This window comes from Panthera pardus, unplaced genomic scaffold, assembly GCF_024362965.1.
Source record: "Panthera pardus isolate Hobbes unplaced genomic scaffold, ASM2436296v1 HiC_scaffold_8, whole genome shotgun sequence".
NCBI lineage: Eukaryota > Metazoa > Chordata > Mammalia > Carnivora > Felidae > Panthera > Panthera pardus.
This window is the reverse complement of record NW_026527013.1, coordinates 77,099,244-77,118,447: the sequence shown is the minus strand read 5'-3', so window position 1 is coordinate 77,118,447 and position 19,204 is coordinate 77,099,244. Positions and strand designations below refer to the sequence as shown.

General features: G+C 36.4%; 1 protein-coding gene and 1 pseudogene across 3 annotated transcripts in view; one reads left to right on the top strand and one right to left on the bottom strand.

The window, feature by feature from the left end:
* Positions 1 to 19,204, bottom strand: part of COG5 (component of oligomeric golgi complex 5) — a 334,355-nt gene that overhangs the window by 288,157 nt on the left and 26,994 nt on the right. For all 3 annotated transcript variants that reach the window (XM_053897953.1, XM_053897952.1, XM_019451191.2), the window contains exon 6: positions 8,511 to 8,631. In XM_053897953.1, the coding sequence (XP_053753928.1) occupies positions 8,511 to 8,631 (121 nt within the window). The remainder of the gene's footprint in view (positions 1 to 8,510; positions 8,632 to 19,204) is intronic.
* On the top strand, positions 12,923 to 13,428 carry LOC109268071 (40S ribosomal protein S20-like; annotated as a pseudogene).

Sequence of the window (19,204 nt, the reverse complement as noted above, 5' to 3'; positions counted from 1 at the left end):
TATCCAACTGTTTAATTACAACTTAATGCTTTCTTATACTTTTTTAAAAATCTTTAAAAGATAACTCAATAAAGCTTTAATACAGATGTCACTAACATGAGTTAACCAACAATCACAACATAAAATACATTCATTATATAAACACGGCATTTATTTATTTATTTATTTTATTTTTTATCTTTTAGAGATTGAGAGAGTGAGCGTGCAATAGAGAGGAGCAGAGGGAGGAAGACAGAATCTTACACAGGCTCCACACTCAGGGCATGGAGCCCTAAGCAGGACCAGATCCCACAACCTTGGAATCATGACTTGAGCCATAATCAAGAGTTGGACACTCAACCCACTGAGCCACCCAGACGCCCTAAACACGGTGTATCTTAAATATGTTGTATCCTTTTTTTTTTCTTTTTAAAGGACCCTGAGAGACCTACCAATGGCAGCAATGCCTTTCGTAAAGTAATTAAATGCTGCTATAGAGTTTGAGGAAAGGAGTAGAGCACTAGTGAATAAGGCTTTGGAATCAGATTTTTACAGATATAACAAGTGTGGGACCTTAGGAACCACTAAAATATAAATTCTTATAAAAGGCAGAGGAGTTTATGTTTTGTTCATTGGTGTATGTTTAATATCAAGAATAACACATGGTACACTTAGTAGGCATTCAATAAATACTGGCTTAATGAATTAATGAATTTATCTAAGTCTTATATTGAGAGATTAACTGGAGCTTTTATCTTATTATTTCATGGAAGATGCAGATGAGCCAAAATGAGAAGGCTGTAAAGAGAAAAGACTGGTTTCTTCCATGGATGATGATAACAATAACAATATCATCATCATCATAATCATGTTTTATGCTTAGTTTCATATAAGTGCATAAATTAAACTTCCCAAACAGAAAAACTACATTTACTCATTTTTTTTTTTTACCAGGTTCCTAACAAGCTACAGGGTTTATGTGTATTGAAACCTAATTGATAAATAAATAAATTATAAGCCATGATTTCACAAAAAAGACTAGAGAGGATCCATGAAATTCTAGTCTGGTTTTTTCATTTGTTTTTTGAGAGAGACAGAGACAGAGAGAGTAGGGAAGGGGCAGAGAGAGAGAGAGGGAGAGAAAGAGAATCCCAATCAGGCTCCTCATTGGCAGCGCAGAGCCTGACACAGGGCTTGAACTCATGAACCACGAGATCATGACCTAAGCCGAAATCAAGAGTTGGACACTGAACTGAATGAGCCACCCAGGAGCCCCTGCTTACTTTTTTATGTAAATTTTTTCCCCTTCAATCCCTTTATGTAGGATAAGTAAAAAACAATTAGGTAGTAAAAAAAATATAACTACCTAGAAAGAGTTATCATAAGACACAATATATAGGGTGTATATATATCATTTTTAAAACTAAAAAACTTTGAAAATATAGACTGGAACAAATGAGGAGACATTATATTTCTGTTTAGAGAGCATTGATACTATAAAAAGATACAAAGTTTATATTAACCCATAAATCTGAAGTATCTAAATACTAACAAGTTCATTTTAGTAAGTGGGATTAGCACAAAATCATTCTAAAATTCAAGAGACCAAATGCATGACTGAATTTTAGGGAACAAACTCCCAATTCATATCTGGAATATAACTGTACTCAGCATTGAGATAGAGTTTTAATTGGAAACAAAAACCTAATCAATTTTATGGTGTCCTACTTGGATAAAACTGTATAAAATAAATAGGGAAAGTCAACAACATGAAGCATAAAAGAAGAAATAAAAACAAGAGTCAAGAGATTGGCAGTGACCAAACAGAGGGTTCCCCATGACCCAAGACTTATTCAGCACTCCAGGTAAAGTAAAGCACATTATTAATGTGAAGATGTAATAAGCATCAGGCTTATCACACTTTGTGATAAATATCTTAATATCTTAACCATACAACCAGCTTCCCTTGACCTAACTCCAATTCTACCAACAAGTTTGTGATTACAAATTTATTTTTCCATTTAATATGTCCAGGGAGAAAATTATATGTGTTCAGCCAAAAGAATAGCACATATCTCATTGCTAATTAATGAAGAGTGTTCTGGATTATAAACCAGTCTATTGTGAACTTGGTTACTTTGAAGGGAAAGATGAGCTTTAATTGGGATTTGCAGAATCAAGAACATTTTAAAAAGACAAGTTGTCTTTACAGTTTGTGAGAGCTCCAATCACCCCTACCCATGTATGAATCCCATGTTCCATTTCTTCCCAAAAGCTGTGAAAAGAATGCCTATCGATGGGAGGAGGAGCAGGAGAAATCATGAATCGTCTCTGCCTCAAACGAAGACTCACAAAAACTGGGCTATTATAGGAACCCCTAACGACCATCCCTTTTTATTGTTTCTGATCTGTTGTTTGTTCTTCTTATGTATTTTTGTAAGTCAAATTAATACCTCCTTTAAAACAAGTCAGACAATAAAATATCCATAACAATCATTAATTCAACTCTCACTGTTGGCAAAATAAAGTTTCTAAGCCAGAAAAAGTGAGAAAGAAATAAACCCTGAATGGTGGTAACTTCACAAGGTAAATACTGGCTCTTGGTAGTCATGACTCTCAAAAACATGCAGTAAATCTTAAGATAATAAAGAGATTCATTTTTTTTTTAACTTTCAAAAGCAAGGATCGAATACAAATAAGGAGAAATAAAATGTAAGGAATCAAAATGAAAACACAAGTAGAGAGGAACTAGGTTCAAACTTTCTCAACAAGTCCAAGTAAACTAGTATACAAGAAAAGAACCATTTACCTAAATTCAAAATAATATAGATTACATCTTCCATGTTCTCTCTACATTTAAATATTCTAATCCAATAGTATCCAGCAGAATTTTAACATTTGATAACACTAAAGGGAAGAGTACACTAGATTCCTCACCAATGACCTTATAATTGATAGGTCAAGATGTCTATATCATGGGTAGACGACCTCATTAATATTCCCAAGGAGAAACTAGAAAGTGCTAATGTTGAGCACTTTCCGGTTTCACCGCTATAGCTTCAATTCAACATTGAAAAAGTACAAATGCATTCCACAGAATAAGGAAACCTGTTATTCAACCTGATCTCACTGTACTGATATTACAAGAACCTTTTCAATAGTTCTAAACTTAAGTGATTTCAAACACTAATTTTTAAAAAGGTGCCATCCTCTGCCTCACAATGATAGCTTCCCAAACTGCTCAAAAAATTCTGAAAAGGGCTGCTCGGGTGGCTTAGTCAGTTAGGCCTACGACTTCAGCTCAGGTCATGATCTCAAGATCATGGGATCAAGCTCCACATCAGGCTCTGTGCTGGCAGTGCAGAGCCTGCTTGGGATTCTCTCTCTCCCTCTCTGTCTCTCCCCTGCTAGCTCACTCTCTCAAAATAAACACTTTTTTTTTAAATTCTGAAAAGATATCAAGCTTATGAATTATGTAGAGACCCTGCTTTGATGGGCTAACAACAATTTTTAAAAAGTTGGTAACAGTATCAAAAATACACTTTTAAGTATCTTATTTCACTCATGTTCCAAAAAATGTCACGAATTTGTAGTAAGGCCCATCTAAATTTGCATCTAGTCCAAAGACTCTTCTTGAAGAGAAGCCATAATTCAATATGATACAATTTAATCCTGAAACCTATATTAAGTAGTTTTTAAAACCATTAGATAATAGTCTGCATGAAAAGTTACAAGTATATCTGCACTAAAATCATTCTGCTTATTCTCTGTCAGCAAGACACTAACATAATTTTAATTTCTCTAATGCCTAATGATATTGAGAACCTTATATGCCTAGCTGCCATCCACGTATCTTTTTTTGGTGAAGTGTCTGTACAAATCTTTCGCCTATTTTTTAATCGCATTGTCTGTGTTCCTACCATCGTTCAAGAGTTTGCTATATATTCTGGACATGAGTCCTTGATCAAGTACATATTTTGCATGTATTTTCTCCTTGTCAATGGCTTGCCTTTCCATTTTTCAAGCAGTATCATTCAAAGAACAAAAGTTGTAAATTTTGATAAAATCTAATTTATCAGTTTTTGTGTGTGTGAATTGTGCTTTGAGTGATATATCTAAGAAATCATTTTCTAATTCAAAGTCACAAAAATGTTCTCTTGTGTTTCCTTCTAAGTTTTCTATAGCTTTACGTTTTACATTTAGGGCTGTGATCCATCTTCAGTTAATTTGTTTTATATGAAGTGAGGTAGGAATACAAGTTCACTGTTTTGCATATGGATATCCAATTGTGCCAACACCATCTATTGAAAAGATTACATCTTCTGTTGTTCATAGGAGTTTGGGTCTATTTCTGGCTCACCTATTTTGTTCCACTGATCTATTTGTCCATTGTTTTGTCTTGTTTACAATAAATTTTTGTAAGAAGTATTCACATCAGGTAGGATTTATTCTCCAACTTTATCGTCTTTTAAAAACTTTGTCTATCTGGATCCTTTGCATTTCCATATGATTTTTAAAATCAGCTTGTCAATTTCTAAATAAAAGCTTGCTGGAATTCAGATGATAATCATACTGGATTCATGTAGATCAATTTAGGGAAAATGGACATCCTTAATAAACAGTATTAAGTCTTTCATTGCACGGACAGGGTTACTTTATTAATTTAGGTCTTCTTTTAATGTTCACAACATTTTCTAGTTCTCAGTCTATATAGGTCATAGGAATCTTTTGTCAAATTCAACCTAAGTGTTTCATACTTTTGATGCTATTATAAGTGCCATTTTTTGAATTTCAATTTCTAATTGCTTGTTAACAGTAAATTATATGGAAATAAAACTAATTTTTATAATAATCTTGTATCCTGAGATCTTGCTAAACTCCTTTAATAGTTCTAGCAAACTTTTTGTAAACTCAAAACAAGGTACCACTACATACCAATCAGAATGGCTAAAAATAACAAGACTTACTGTAACAAGTGTTGGCATGTGGAGGAAGCAGAATTTTCACACACTACTTGTAGGAATGTAAAATTTTACAACTACTTTGAAAAATTTCTTAAACAGTTAAACACACGTCTACCATATGATCTAGCCATTCCACTCCTACGTATTTATCAAAGAGAACTGAAAGCATACGTCCATACAAAGAGTTCTATATATGAATGTTTATGGCAGCTTGATTTCTAATAGCCAAAAACTAGAAACAACCCAAATTTCCCATCACCAGGTGAATGGATAAACCAACTATGGGATAGCTATACGAGGTAATTCTACTCAGAAATAAAAAGGAATGAGCTATTGATATATACAACAACATACATAAATCTCAAAGTTAAGCTCACTAAAAGAAGCCACAAAAACACAAGCTATGATTTCATTTATATAAAATTCTCTGAAGTGCCAAGTAATCTATAGTGACAGAAAGAAGTTCAATAAATGCCTGAGGAACAACTGCCAAGGGGCATGAGGAAACTTTTGACAGTGATAGTTATGTTCATTACCTTGATACTGGTGATGTTTCCTGCCAAAACTTACCAAATTGCACATTTTCAATGCGTGCAGTTGGTTGTATGTCACTTAGACTTCAATTTAGAAAAAGAAGAGGTACTAGTATAACTGTCCCCAGGTTCCAGAATATACTTTTTAAATTGATACGTAATTCACAAACCATAAAAATCCAGCCTTTTAAAGTCCACAATTCAGAGGCTTTTCTGCATATTGATGAGGTTGTGCAACAACCACTGTTTAATTCCAGGACACTTTCATCACCACAAAGAGAAATCTGTATCCATTAGCAGTCACTCCACATTCCCTCTAGTCCCTCAAAATACAAAGAATTTCCAGATGACAATGAATTTCATCTGGTCTCTGCAATTCAACCCCCAAGACCTTTTAAGAGATTAGTTTTAAGTTAATTTCAATGGCCTGTAAACACTGCTACTCTTCATCATTTTATTCTTTCTAATGAGAATCAGAACCATACTGATACAGACAATAATAATTTCAGAGATGTTCCAATCATAAAATATCACTTAGTATATATGCGTAATTGTAATACTGATTGCCAAGTTATTACTTTCATTAAAATACTAATTCCAAATGTAGAAACTTTATCTTCCTCTTGGCTTCTCCTTATTATCAATGCCAGGGTTGGCCAAGACTGAGCTACAGTGGTGAATGATGAAAAGATGATGCCTTTGCAAATTCTGAATGGTACATAATCAGCAAAGCTTTAAAAAAAATTTAAATTAACAAAACCCATTTTGAGAGAATTCCACCATGAACAATACTTTCTTAACAAATGCTCATCATTTAATATTTATAAAACTTTGGGTAAAGCCAATGCCTCATTGGAAGGATAATGGGTTTATGCTCCACATCGAACCAACTCAGAACATTATGATTGATACTCATGTCTATTTTTTTTAAAAAGAATCCATCACCATTTGTATTACAGCATCTGTTGTTTCTAGAAAAAATGATAATCATAATCAAAGTCTAGCAATTTTTTATAATGGAACAGTGTCAGTGATGACAAATATACATAATAAACCTTGAACTAATTTGTGCCTGTTTTTAATGATTCTATTATCCTACAGATTATTTTTGGAACAAAAAAATTAAATGTGATAAAGCAAAAATAAAAGCTGATACTAGAATTTTTACACTCCTACATTTAGCACATACTGTGGAAAAAAAATACCCAAGCGTTACTAATTGCTTAAAAATTAACTTTTTAATAGACTCTTAACTATTGAGAACAAACTGATGGTTATCAGAGAAGAAGTGGGGGACGCAGGAAGAGGTAATAGGGGATGGGGATTAAGTAGCACTTGTCATGATGAGCAACAAGTGATATACGGATGTTAAATCACTGTACCATATACCCGAAACTAATTTAACACTATGTTAACTGGAATTTAAAAACTTAAAAAAAAATTTAATTTTAATAAACATTAACTTTTTAAACAATGTATTCCAAGCATATTAAATCACAAGTTAACTATATTTCTAATGATGTACCTAAACAATGTATTCAGGCATTGAAAATTGAAATGTTGAAGTATGAAGAATGTTATATTTGTTTTGTAAAAAATATGGAATAAGCATTACAACATGACTATGCAATTGAAATATCAAAGATAGAAGATTTCAAAAATAACATGTAATGCCTATCTTTCTGATATTATTTTCAAAGCATACCACCAACAGTAAGTAGACTCTTGATATCTGAATTGGATATCATCAAAGACCTCTGAACCTACAAAGGTACAAAATCACTAAACACATCCACTTCAGAAAAATTACTGGGTGCCCAATGAAAAGAAGAAAATGACAAAGCCTCATTAAAATGCAGGTGTGAGTTCTACATATACTCAGTACCTATTCAAAAATTTGCCTAAAATATTATGAACTATATCATCATGGACCTTGCAGCTTGTTAACAGTCCAAACCATGAATGTTAAACCCTTGAATGTCAAGAGTCTGTTCTAAATGCCTGAGAAAAGAATGAGCATATGAAGAAATGAATTCAATAAATTTTCTAGGCATAATGCCAACACAGGATCTGTCACCTAAAAAACAGCATTTATTCTACAGAAATGAAAATTAAGTTCACATGAAAACCTGTACACAAATGTTTATAGTAGCTTTATTCATCATTACCAAAAACTAGAAACAACATAAATTTCCTTCAATCTGTCAATCAACCAACTGTGGTACAACCACACAGTGATATTCCAACAAACACCAAGTTACAAACTATGGTATATACAAAAACTTGGATGAATCTCAGGGGTATTATACTGAGTACAAAACACTAGCCTCAAAATGTCACATACTTTAATGTTTTTTTTAATTTTTTTTAATATTTATTCATTTTTTGACAGAAAGTGAGTGGGGGAGGGGCAGAGACAGAGGGAGACACAGAATGTGAAGTAGGCTCCAGGCTCTCAACTGCCAGCACCGAGCTCGATGCAGGGCTTGAACTCACGGACCATGAGATCATGACATGAGCCGAAGTAGGACGCCCAACCGACTGAGCCACCCAGGCGCCCCTAAAATGTCACATACTTTATAATCCCATTTATTTAACATTCTCCTAAAAAGAAAACTAAACTGATGGAAAACTAATCAATGGTTGCCAAAGGGAGAGGGGGCAGGTATGACTGTAAAGGGATAGCATGAGGGAATTTTGGGGGTGATGGAATTTATTCTATATCATGACTGTGCTGGCGGTTACATGAATCTATACATGTATTAAAATTCACATGCCTGTATACCAAAAAAAAAAAAAAAAAAAAAAACAAAGGCCAATTTTACCATACAAGAATTAAAAAACTAAGCCGCATTTCTAAGAAATCAACTAATTTTACTTACTCATTTTGAAAAGTGTGACAAAGTTGTATATGGATAATTATTAAATAAATTTGTTCAATAATATTTGTTACGGGTGACAACACTAGTCAACAAATCAAGTGACTGAAAAATCTTAAAAACTCTACTAACTTTTTAATCAAAAAAGAACTTACCAAGTTCATTAAGACTCTGAGCAGCTTTTGTTATCTCTCTGCTTCCCCCTTGCAGTTGTCCTTGGAGTCTCTTAGTGAGATACAGGATGCGAACTATTCTCCGAAGCAAATCACAGGCAACCTGCACAAAAATCACAATGTTGAGTGAGTATAGTCAATCCATTAAGTTTTATTACTATTATCATGTGAATCTTTCCATTCTTTCCATATGCTAAAGATTCATTCATGTCTTTTGTTTCCTATCCATCAGAAACCTAAAAACTCACAAGGCTTAGAAAGCATCATTTTAAAATAAAACTCCCAATTTACCCCATAAGAAGAGAATGGGGAATGAGGTGCCATAAAACTCGGGAACTCTTTTCTGGATCCTTGAGCAGTTTTAGTCTCCAGGCCAGTGGTTCTCAGTCTTCATATTAAATTCAAATTCAAAAAATTCCAAAGCCAAGGCCATAGCCCTGGCCAATTAAATCAGAATCTCTAGAGGTGCATACTGAGCACCTGTATTTTTTTTTAATGTTTATTTTTGAGAGAAGGAGAGACAGACCATGAGCTGGGGAGAAACGGGGGGGGGGGGGGGGGGTGGAGAGACACAGAATTTGAAGCAAGCTCCAGTCTCCAAGCTGTCAGCACAGAGCCCGACGCGGGGCTCAAACTCACGAACTGTGAGATCATGACCTGAGCTGAAGTCAGACACTTAACCAACTGAGCCACCCAGGTGCACCACCTGTATTTTTTTTTTTAAGTTTATTTATTTTGAGAGAGTGAGTGAGCATGAGTGGGTAAGGGGAAGAGAGAGAATCCAAGCAGGCTCATGCTGTCAGCGAGGACGTGGGGCTCCATCCCAAGAACCATGAGATCAGGACCCCAGCCTAAATCAAAAGTCAGACACCTAACAAACTGAGCTACCCAGGCACCCCTCAGTATTTTTAATATCCAATGTGCAACCAAGGTTGATAGCCACTGTGCTAGGACTGCTTAGCTTCCTACTACTGCCTCTTATTGTTTTCATCCTGGTTTCTCTTTTCTAGGTCCATAGGGAAACAAACATAACTTTTCCCAATTTCACCAGATCTTAAAGAATAAGTATGCCCTACTTGAATTTTCTAATGTTTTTTTAAATCACTAATAACAAATTATAAAAGAGAGTTATTAAAACAAAACAAAACAAAAAACTATCATATACATATACATTCACTTACTATTTCTTTTTCATTACCAGACCTAATGCTGGGTCTTTACATAACCAAAAGACTAAGACATGAAATGAAGACCCAAGTATTTCAGGACACTTTATTACAGAAGCTGGCTCCAGAGCAATTGCCCAAGGGAGAGACAGGAGAGGGAAGACTGATGGAATAGTAGATATGTAGTGACCTTTAGCATCAGTAGCGATAATGAAGAGAGACAGTCTATGCTGCCGCATCACCACCATCTTTATGACCCTCAAGCTGGTTGAGAAGAACATCTCCCATCTAAGGAGGAAAATCTTAACTGGAGGCAATAAGAATTAAAAGCACTAGGAAAACAGCTGAGACTCCAGTATAAACACTGTTTTCTGAATGAAACACACACACCCCAGAACCACACACATACCCACAAAACATACAGAGACACACAAACATATAATCAAAAGCATAATGCTTACAAACATGTAAGTCAAAGGCAACCAATTATTAAACCTGTTTACCTGAATGCTTTTCTCAGTAACTTTAGTCTAAAGTAATTATAATGATAAAAGAATGCCAAATAAGAATGTCCCTGGGGGCCCCTGGGTAGCTCAGTAAGCCTCCAACATCAGGTCAGGTCATGATCTCACATTTCCTGAGTTCGAGCCCTGTGTTGGGCTCTGTGCTGACAGCACAGAGCCTGCTTGGGATCCTCTGTGCCCACATCTCTCTCAACCCCTCCTGCACTCACTTCTGTGCATGCATGCAGGCACACCTTCTCCCTCAAAGACAAACATTAAAAAAATAAAATGTGTCCCTAGAAACTGGAAAATTTGCGCATCTTTATCTTTTAATTAAATTTTATTTATATTCTGAATAAGTAATATAAGCACATAATTCAAGATGCAAAAGAAAATTTAAAAAGTCACCTTCTTATCTCTATGTCCCAAATATGCACTTACTAAAACAACCACTTATCAGTTTTTTCTTGCTTGCCAGAAGAGCATTTTTAAATGAACCATCTGGAATGCAGTATCCCTAATAATCATTCCTCTGGGATTCCAAATACTTCATGAGGAGAAATACCAGATCTTACTTTAGTCTAATCACCTAGAATCCCCCAGTACCTATCCCATAAAGGATATGCCCTCACACATGAAATCTTTGAGCTTATTTCTAATGCTTTTATTTTTAACCATACTTAATCTGTCACCAACTCTTATTGACCATTCTTCTGTTGCAAAACCCAAAAGTTACATTACCTCTGGTCCTACAAGCATCACCTAATCCAAATCTTTACCACCTTCACCTTCACAATGTGGTCTACCAACTAGCTTTCCAGTCTCTTAACTGAAATCCATCCTGCTAGATTTAGCTTCTTAGAAACAGTTTTCAGCACTCCAGTCCCCTTTTTAATAAACTTCAATGGCTCTCTACTAACAGATTATGTTGAATCTTCTCACAACAGCATTTAATAAAATCCTCAGTCAAGAAGTCTTAGATAATCTATAAGGCATCAACTGTCAGCATTTCCTAATATAGTTGCCTCCACTCCAGACAATTTCCCTTCCTTATTTTTTATGTGGGACTTTTATAATCAAATACAATACCAACATATTATCAGCACTAAAAAGAACTGAGATATCAAGCCATGAAAAGACATAGAGTAATGTCATATCAGTTAAGTGAAAGAAGCTAATCTAAAAAGGCTGTAAGTATTAGTATCATTTCAACTACCTAAAATTCTGTAAAAGGCAAAACTATGGAGAAAAGAAAAAGATCAGTGGCTGCCAAAGTTTAGAAGAATGACTACACAGAGTACACAAGATTTTTAGGGCACTGAAAATGCTCTGTATAAACACTATAATGATGGATATATGTCACTATACATTTATTCAAACTCACTGAATGTACACCAAGAGTGAACCCAGATGTAAATTATGGACTCTGGGAGATAATGATATGTCACTATAGGTTCAACAATTTTAACAAATGTACCAAATGGTACACCATTTAACAAATGGTGATTAAGGTGGAGGCATGCATGTTTAGGGGCAGGGGATATAGGAGATACCTCTATCTTCCTCTTTTTTTTTTTTTTTTTTTTTAACTGTATTTATTTGAGAGAGTGAGAAAGCATACACAAGCAGAGGAGGGGCAGTGAGAGAGGGAACCCAAGCAGGTTCCGGGCTGTCAGCATAGAGCCTGACAGGGGGCTCAATCTCACCAACTGTGAGATCACGACCTGAGCTGAAATCAAGAGTCAGACACTTAACCAAATGAGCCACCCAGGAGCCCTGTTCCTCTTGCTTTTGCTGTGAACCTGCAACTGCTCTATAAAATAGTCCTTAAAATAAATACAGATATTACAAACACAGAAAACCATACACAGAAATTACAGCTAAATGAACCTGGAACCACCATGCAGATCAGAAGACAGAACCATGGAAACGACTACAGAAGCCCTCTAGGTACCCTATCCCAATCATGACGCCTTCCATCCATTGCCTTCTACTCTCCCATCCCAGCCAAGAGAAATCACTACTCTGGCTTTTTGGATAATCACTTCCTTGCTTTTCTTTGTGCTTTTATTACTGAAGTATATTTACCTATACACTAGTTTATATGCTATAGTTTAAACTTGCCCTTTTTTAAAATCTATATAGGTTCCCTCACCATCTTATTTTTTTCTTTGCAATCTGCTAAATATATTCAATCATCTGTCCTATACATTTTCCCACAGACGGGGTTTTGTTGAGAGCAGTTTAACACGTTCTTCTGTCTTCCATATTTCCCGTACATCAGTAGTTGGATGTAGGCAGCTTCATCAAACTCAACTGTAATATCTTAGGCAAAATCATTCCTTACGTAGTGGTGCATGTGCAACACATGTAGGAATTTGCTCTGTGTTGTTAGCAGTCAGTGATATTCAATGTGAAAATCCATTAAAACATAGAGATTATTCCAAATCCAGCATTTTGTCTTTATTTATTAGCATATAAAATTTCTAACTTTACCCCACCTACTATTTGTTTACCTGGTGGTACTGTTCATACAAAAAAATAAAAATAAGTACTAGATTCTTTCTCGTGCTTTATCAGTTTTCAAAATTAGACTGCTTCCCTGCTCTTTGAGGAGGACAGGATCACAACTCCAGCAGAGCTCTGGAGGCCCCACTCCTGCTCCTGCCTCACTGCTGTTCATTCTCGCCAAGGAACAAGTAGGTCAAGAAGCCACGCCACAGCCATGACTTTTAAAGACACCAGGAAGACACCCGGGGAACCAGAGGTGGCAATTTGCCCAATTAGAATTACACTAGGGGTACCTGAGTGGCTTAGTCAGTTGAGAGTCAGACTTCAGCTCAGGTCATGATCTTGCAGTTTGTGAGTTCAAGCCCCTCATCAGGCTCCGTGCTGACAGCTTGGAGCCTGGAGCCTGCTAACCAGGCACAACATGCAATCTTTGGAGAAGTTATGTGCTGACTTCGTCAGAAGGACAAAGGAAAAGAATCTCAAAGTGAAAGGACAGTTTGGATACCTACCAAGACTCAAAATCACTGCAAGAAAAACTCCCTGTGGTAAAGATTCTAAGACTTGAATTATTATTCAAGACTTGAATTATTATTGAAATAATGAGGCAAGTCATTGATTTGCACAGTCCTTCTGAGATTGTTAAACAGATTACCTCCATCAGTATTGAGCCAGGAGTTGAGGCTGAAGTCACTATTGCAGATGCTTAAATCAACTTTTTAATAAATTATCAATTGTTTAAAAAAAAAGATTACTTTCCCTATACCCACCAAAGATGAACAATTAGTGGGGTGTTTATTTCAGCTATCAATATGAACACAGAGATTTAAACATAATAAAGGATACCAATCCACTGTAGCTTTTATCCTTGCAGAGGCTCGCTTTGTCCCTCTGTGGCCACTGCGAGCCTCTCAGGCTGACCAATTGTACCAATTTGCCTGAGACAGAAGTTTCCCAGAACCCTGGATTTTCTGTGCTAAAACTAGTATAGTTGGTCACCCCAGAGGCTTTGCAAAATCCTTTCATTATGATTCATGTTAGCAGTGGTTGATAGGTTTTTAAAAAAATTTTTTTAATGTTTATTTATTTTTGAGAGGGAGACAGAGTGTGAGTGGGGGAGGAGCAGAGAGACAGGGAGACACAGAATCTGAAGTAGGCTCCAGCCTCTGAGCTGTCAGCACAGAGCCTGATGTGGGGCTCGAACTCACGAACCATGAGATCATGACCTGAGCTGAAGTCGGACGCTTACCGACTGAGCCACCCAGGCGCCCTGGTTGATAGCTTGATACACAGTACAAAAATATTCCAGAATCATTTTATGTATTTCAACCCCACCTGGAATCAAAGATTTATCAAGGAAGCCCTGGTTTCCTTTAGAGGTCAACAGCTTTTCAAGAACACATCCTGGAAACTAGATCATTTCTGTGACTTTTCAGCAGACATAGATAGGAAATGTCACAATCAAAACATCACATATTCATTGCTTTATTCCATAATATACATAAAACATTCTCAGATTAATATTATACATATCTATGTACAAAAATATGTACATACATAATGTATATATAAAAATAAAATTAAAATTCCTCATGAATTTATACTGATAATTCCAATTAATGGGGCGCCTGGGTGGTTCAGTCAGTTAAACATCTGACTTCAGCTCAGGTCATGATCTCACAGTTTGTGGGTTTGAGCCCTGCATCAGGCTCTGTGCTGACAGCTCAGAACCTGGAGCCTGCTTCAGATTCTGTGTCTCCCTCTCTCTCTGCCCCTCCCCTGCTCGTGCTCTCTCAAAAAAATAAACAGTAAAAAAAAAAATTTTTTTTTTAAATCAGGAGCACAGGGCATTTGCTTAATCTTCTAACTTACATCTGTACATTATTTCTTCCACACAGATACTTCTAGCTCTCAAAGATGTAAGACATAACAGAATTAGAATAATTTAACATTATCCATTTGCTTTGCTGCACCACATACAGAAAACATTATCTCAATACACAACCAACGATACAAATATGATAGCTGAAGACCGTTCTTAAAACCTGTTTTGCACATGCGCTCCCTACAATTTTTCTTACAATTTTTATTTATCAAAACATACAGCCATGACATACTATACTCCCATTAATAGCCTTCATTTAATATTAGCTCCTATGCTCATCACCTGTCTTACGTTGGTATTTCTCTAGTCATTCTGATTGTCTCAAACACACTATCAGATTCCTAAGGAAAGAGGGGAACAATCTTCCCTGCATTTGTATGTGGATGGCTATCTCTATACTTGAAAATCAGTTTGGCAGGTCTACCAATTACCTATCACTGCACCAAAAACCAGTTCAAAACTTAGTGGTTTAAAATGATTTCTTATGTCTCACAATTCTGTGGGTCAGGAATTTAGGCAGGGTTCAAATGCTGCATGTGGTATCAGCTGGGATTACTCAGTCGCTGCACCCAGCTAGCAATGAGGCTGGTTTGGAGAGTACTAGAAGGCTTCACTCAAATGTCTGACATCTTAGGCTTCTGTACCTATCGTCTCTGCATGTTTGCCTCCAGCTGCCTCTCAGCACAGTGGTCTCCTGTAGTGGGATGTCTTACTGGCTTTCCCCAAGCAGAAACAGAAGCTGCTGCGCCCCCTGGAGGCTAGATCTAGAACTAACACAAAAACACTCCCACAGCACACGTTTTTTAGTTTTGCTCTAGTAGCTGCTGTTTTTACAGTATTTGGGGACACTGGCATTTTATGTTGCTGTTATCTTCCCTCTTCCTTCCTTCCTGGCATATTCACTTTTTTCGCAGATAATTACACAGCCAGTTAAACAAGTCATCATCTATACAAGTAGATTAAATTTTTAACAGGACCCTACTGAAGTATATGAAAACCATGTACCGATAAAACATAAGCACACAGAGAAAATGTTTGTCAGATGATTTCTTCCTTCTTAGTTTGAACATTTTCTTAAACTTTCTTACTTATATAATTTCAAAGTTAAAAATTTTAATTAAAAACTTTCCAGTGAAAAGCTAATACATGTGTATGACTTAAAAAATTAAAAAGCAAAATGATAAAAAGTTAAAAAAATAAATTGAAAAGATAAAAATGTTATATAATAGGTATGTGAATTATATCTCAACAAAGCTGTCATACTGAAAGTTAAAAAAACTCATTTTCTTATATAATTTTAAAATTTTAAAAATTTAAATACTCTATGTAAGAGATAATAAGCTCTTCAAAATTTCTTTCTGAAAAACTCTGAAGCAGTTCATAAGCTAACAATGTTACTAAAATGAGCTAAGATGGATGATTCTTGGGGTGATAATTAAATTCAACTCATGTATTCATGTATACAGATGAAGTCAGAAGCCTCTGTTTGGAGAAAGAAAAGGCTTCTGTAAAGAGTGAAATGGGGATAAAAAGCAAAGGGAATTAAATGTAAGTAAAAGTACTTTCTCCTAATTGACAGAACAATCATAGTGATTTTATGTTCAAGGCAGAAACAACTTTGTAGCTCTTTCTTTGTTGCTTTCTTATACCACATGCATTTAAATGAATTAGGAGCTCAAGGAATAAAAGGATTAAACAGGAACATTAAAGTTTCCCCAATGTTCAAAACAGAAATGACCCAAGTGAACAGAAAATGGTTAAAACATAATAAGCTTCCAAAGAGGGCTTACATTCCAAAATAGTTTTTATTTATTTATTTTTTATTTTAGAGAGAGAGTGCACAAGGTAGGGGAAGGGGGGAGAAAGATGGGGGGGGGGGAGACAGAGAGGGGGGGGAAGGGAGGGGGGGGAAGGGAGGGAGGGAGAATCCCAAGCAGTCTCCATGTCCAGTGCAGAGCCTGACCTGGGCCCAATCCTATGACCCTGGGATCATGACCAGAGCCAAATTTAAGAGTCATATGCTCAACTGAGCCACCCAGGCGCCCCAGACTTCAAAACAGTTCTAAACACAACAAATTTCTAAGATGAATTTCCTTCCTAAGGTAAGCCTGCATATGAGTTAATCCCAGAAAAATTAAATACTGGAAATAAAGATACCAAAATGTACATAGAGTATTTTTCTTTACTTTCCCTTCCTTTCTTCCTTTGTAATATTTTGGCCAAAGGTATTCAACTTAGTTGTCCCTCTTGTATAGTATTTTTTACAGTAAGGGTGCAGAAAATTAGGGCTAATATTTAATAACAATAAAAATAAAGTGTTTATCTCATTTTTTAAATTTTTTATGTTTATTTTTGAGAGAGACAGAGGGCGAGTGGAGGAGGGGCAGAGAGAGAGAGGAGACATAGGATCAGAAGCAGGCTCCAGGCTCTGAGCTGTCTGCACAGAGCCGACGCAGGGCTCGAACTCACGAACTGTTCAGATCATGACTTGAGCCCAAGTCAGCACTTAACCGAATGAGCCATCCAGGCACCCCTAAAGTGTTTATCTCAAACACAAAAAATCCTGACCTCTCATGCTTCTGTAACCATAAAAAATAAAAACATCCGGGGTGCCTGGGTGGCACAGTCGGTTAAGCGTCCAACTTTGGCTCAGGTCATGATCTCACAGTTCGTGGGTTTGAGGCCTGCATCCAGCTCTGTGCTGACAGCTCAGAGCCAGGAGCCTGCTTCGGATTCTGTGTCTCCCTCTCTCTCTCTGCCTTTCCCCTGCTCACACTCTGTCTCTCTCTCAAAATATAAACATTAAAAAAAAATCTAGATTAAAAGAAATAAAATAAAAAATAAAAACATTATGAAAGAGTTCTGTATTTTAGAGCTGGAAGAGAATGTACAGATCCACTCTAAACTTTCATCATAAAAAAAATGCACCACCATTACCACCACAACAAAAATGGTAATCACCTGAGGTAAAGGATGGGTTAGCCAACCTTACTGTGGTAATCATCTCACAACATATGCATGTTATCAAACCATCACGTTATACACTTTAAACTTACACCGGGTTATATGTCAATTATATCTCAATAAAACTGGGGTCAAAAGACACTAAAGTTCACTTACTATCATGTGGCTGGGTGATGAAGACTAGCAGTCAGGCCTCCTAACTCCTAGTCCACTACACTTCATCTGTACTTACAAAGCTGAGTTTGTTCTTGATTTTTACCTCCAGCTAGCTTCTGGAACACAGGAACTAGATTATCTAGCTTTTTTATATATTCTACAGAATCAAACGCAAAGAATACTAAATTTAGAGAACGAAATCTTCTTTCACAGTCTTAACACTGCTGCACACTGGCTCCAGCAAGTAACTTTCAGAACCTCGGTTTATTTGTCCATAAAATGATGGATATACAACTTTTTTTTTAAATTTTTTAATGTTTATTTATCTTTGAGAGAGAGAGAGAGAGAGAGAGAGAGAGAGAGCGCGCGCGCGGGACAGACAGAGAGAAAGGGAGACACAGAATCTGAAGCAGCTCCAGGCTCTGAACTATCAGCACAGAGCTCGACGCAGGCCCCTAACTCACCAACCGTAAGATTATGACCTGAGCAGAAGTTGGGCACTTAACCGACTGAGCCACCCATGCACCCTGAGATATGTAACTTCTAAACACAATTATTGTAACAGTCCAATGATTCAGAATACTTTAAAGTTTTCATTAATTATAAAATCCTGCATAAACATGAAATTTTCTTTATCACTTATAGCTAGCTAAGAGGCAAACATAAATAGGTTCTTAAAACTTACTGCCCAAAGAGTGTATTAACCACAGGGGAAAAAAAGAAATGCATGATGCTGACAGGTTTAAGATCTGGAGTCAAAAGCAAGGATTTTAATAGAAAAATTAAATTTTAATTCATTGCCTAAAATTACACATATATCTACCATCCTTACATGTTAGTCTTTTCCTTCATAAGAAAAAAAATTTCCCTAAACATGCCATGATTTTGAGTCCAAAATGAGAAAGTTATCCTAAAAAGCGATATTTAAATTCCAACTTAACTATGAGGAAGTATTGTTCTAACGTATATTTTAACATTCAAGTAAAACATGAACTCACAGGAGAGAACTCTTAAGAGTGCTCGGGGTACTGGTAGTACCCCTACTCCTTCAGGAAAGTAGCTTGGGCAGGTCCTTACACAACGTTCACCAAATTTCAGGTCACATGACCTTGTGACTTTAGCCGTAACTGATTAGATTCAGGGAAACGGTGTTAGGTCAATAGAAACCACATCAGGTCTGTCACTAGTAGCATTGTTGTGAACGAGAACTGCCCAAAATTATTATTGGCAGTCACCGTTCACTTTAGGAAAGTGGCAATAAGCAGAAACCCTGAGACAAAAGCAGCTAGAGTGAGAAGAAACAATGAGCCAGTGAAAAGGAGGATGAGAGTTAACCCACAGTGGCAGCAAGAAAAAAGTAGCAGATAGAGAGCTGCAAACGCACAGAGCCTGAGTCACAGAAATGTGTAAATGTTAGCATGCTATTATAGGCAAAGCCATATCTCACTGTGCACGCAGGCCCCACCATGCCAGGATTCCTCTGGCTGTTAGGAC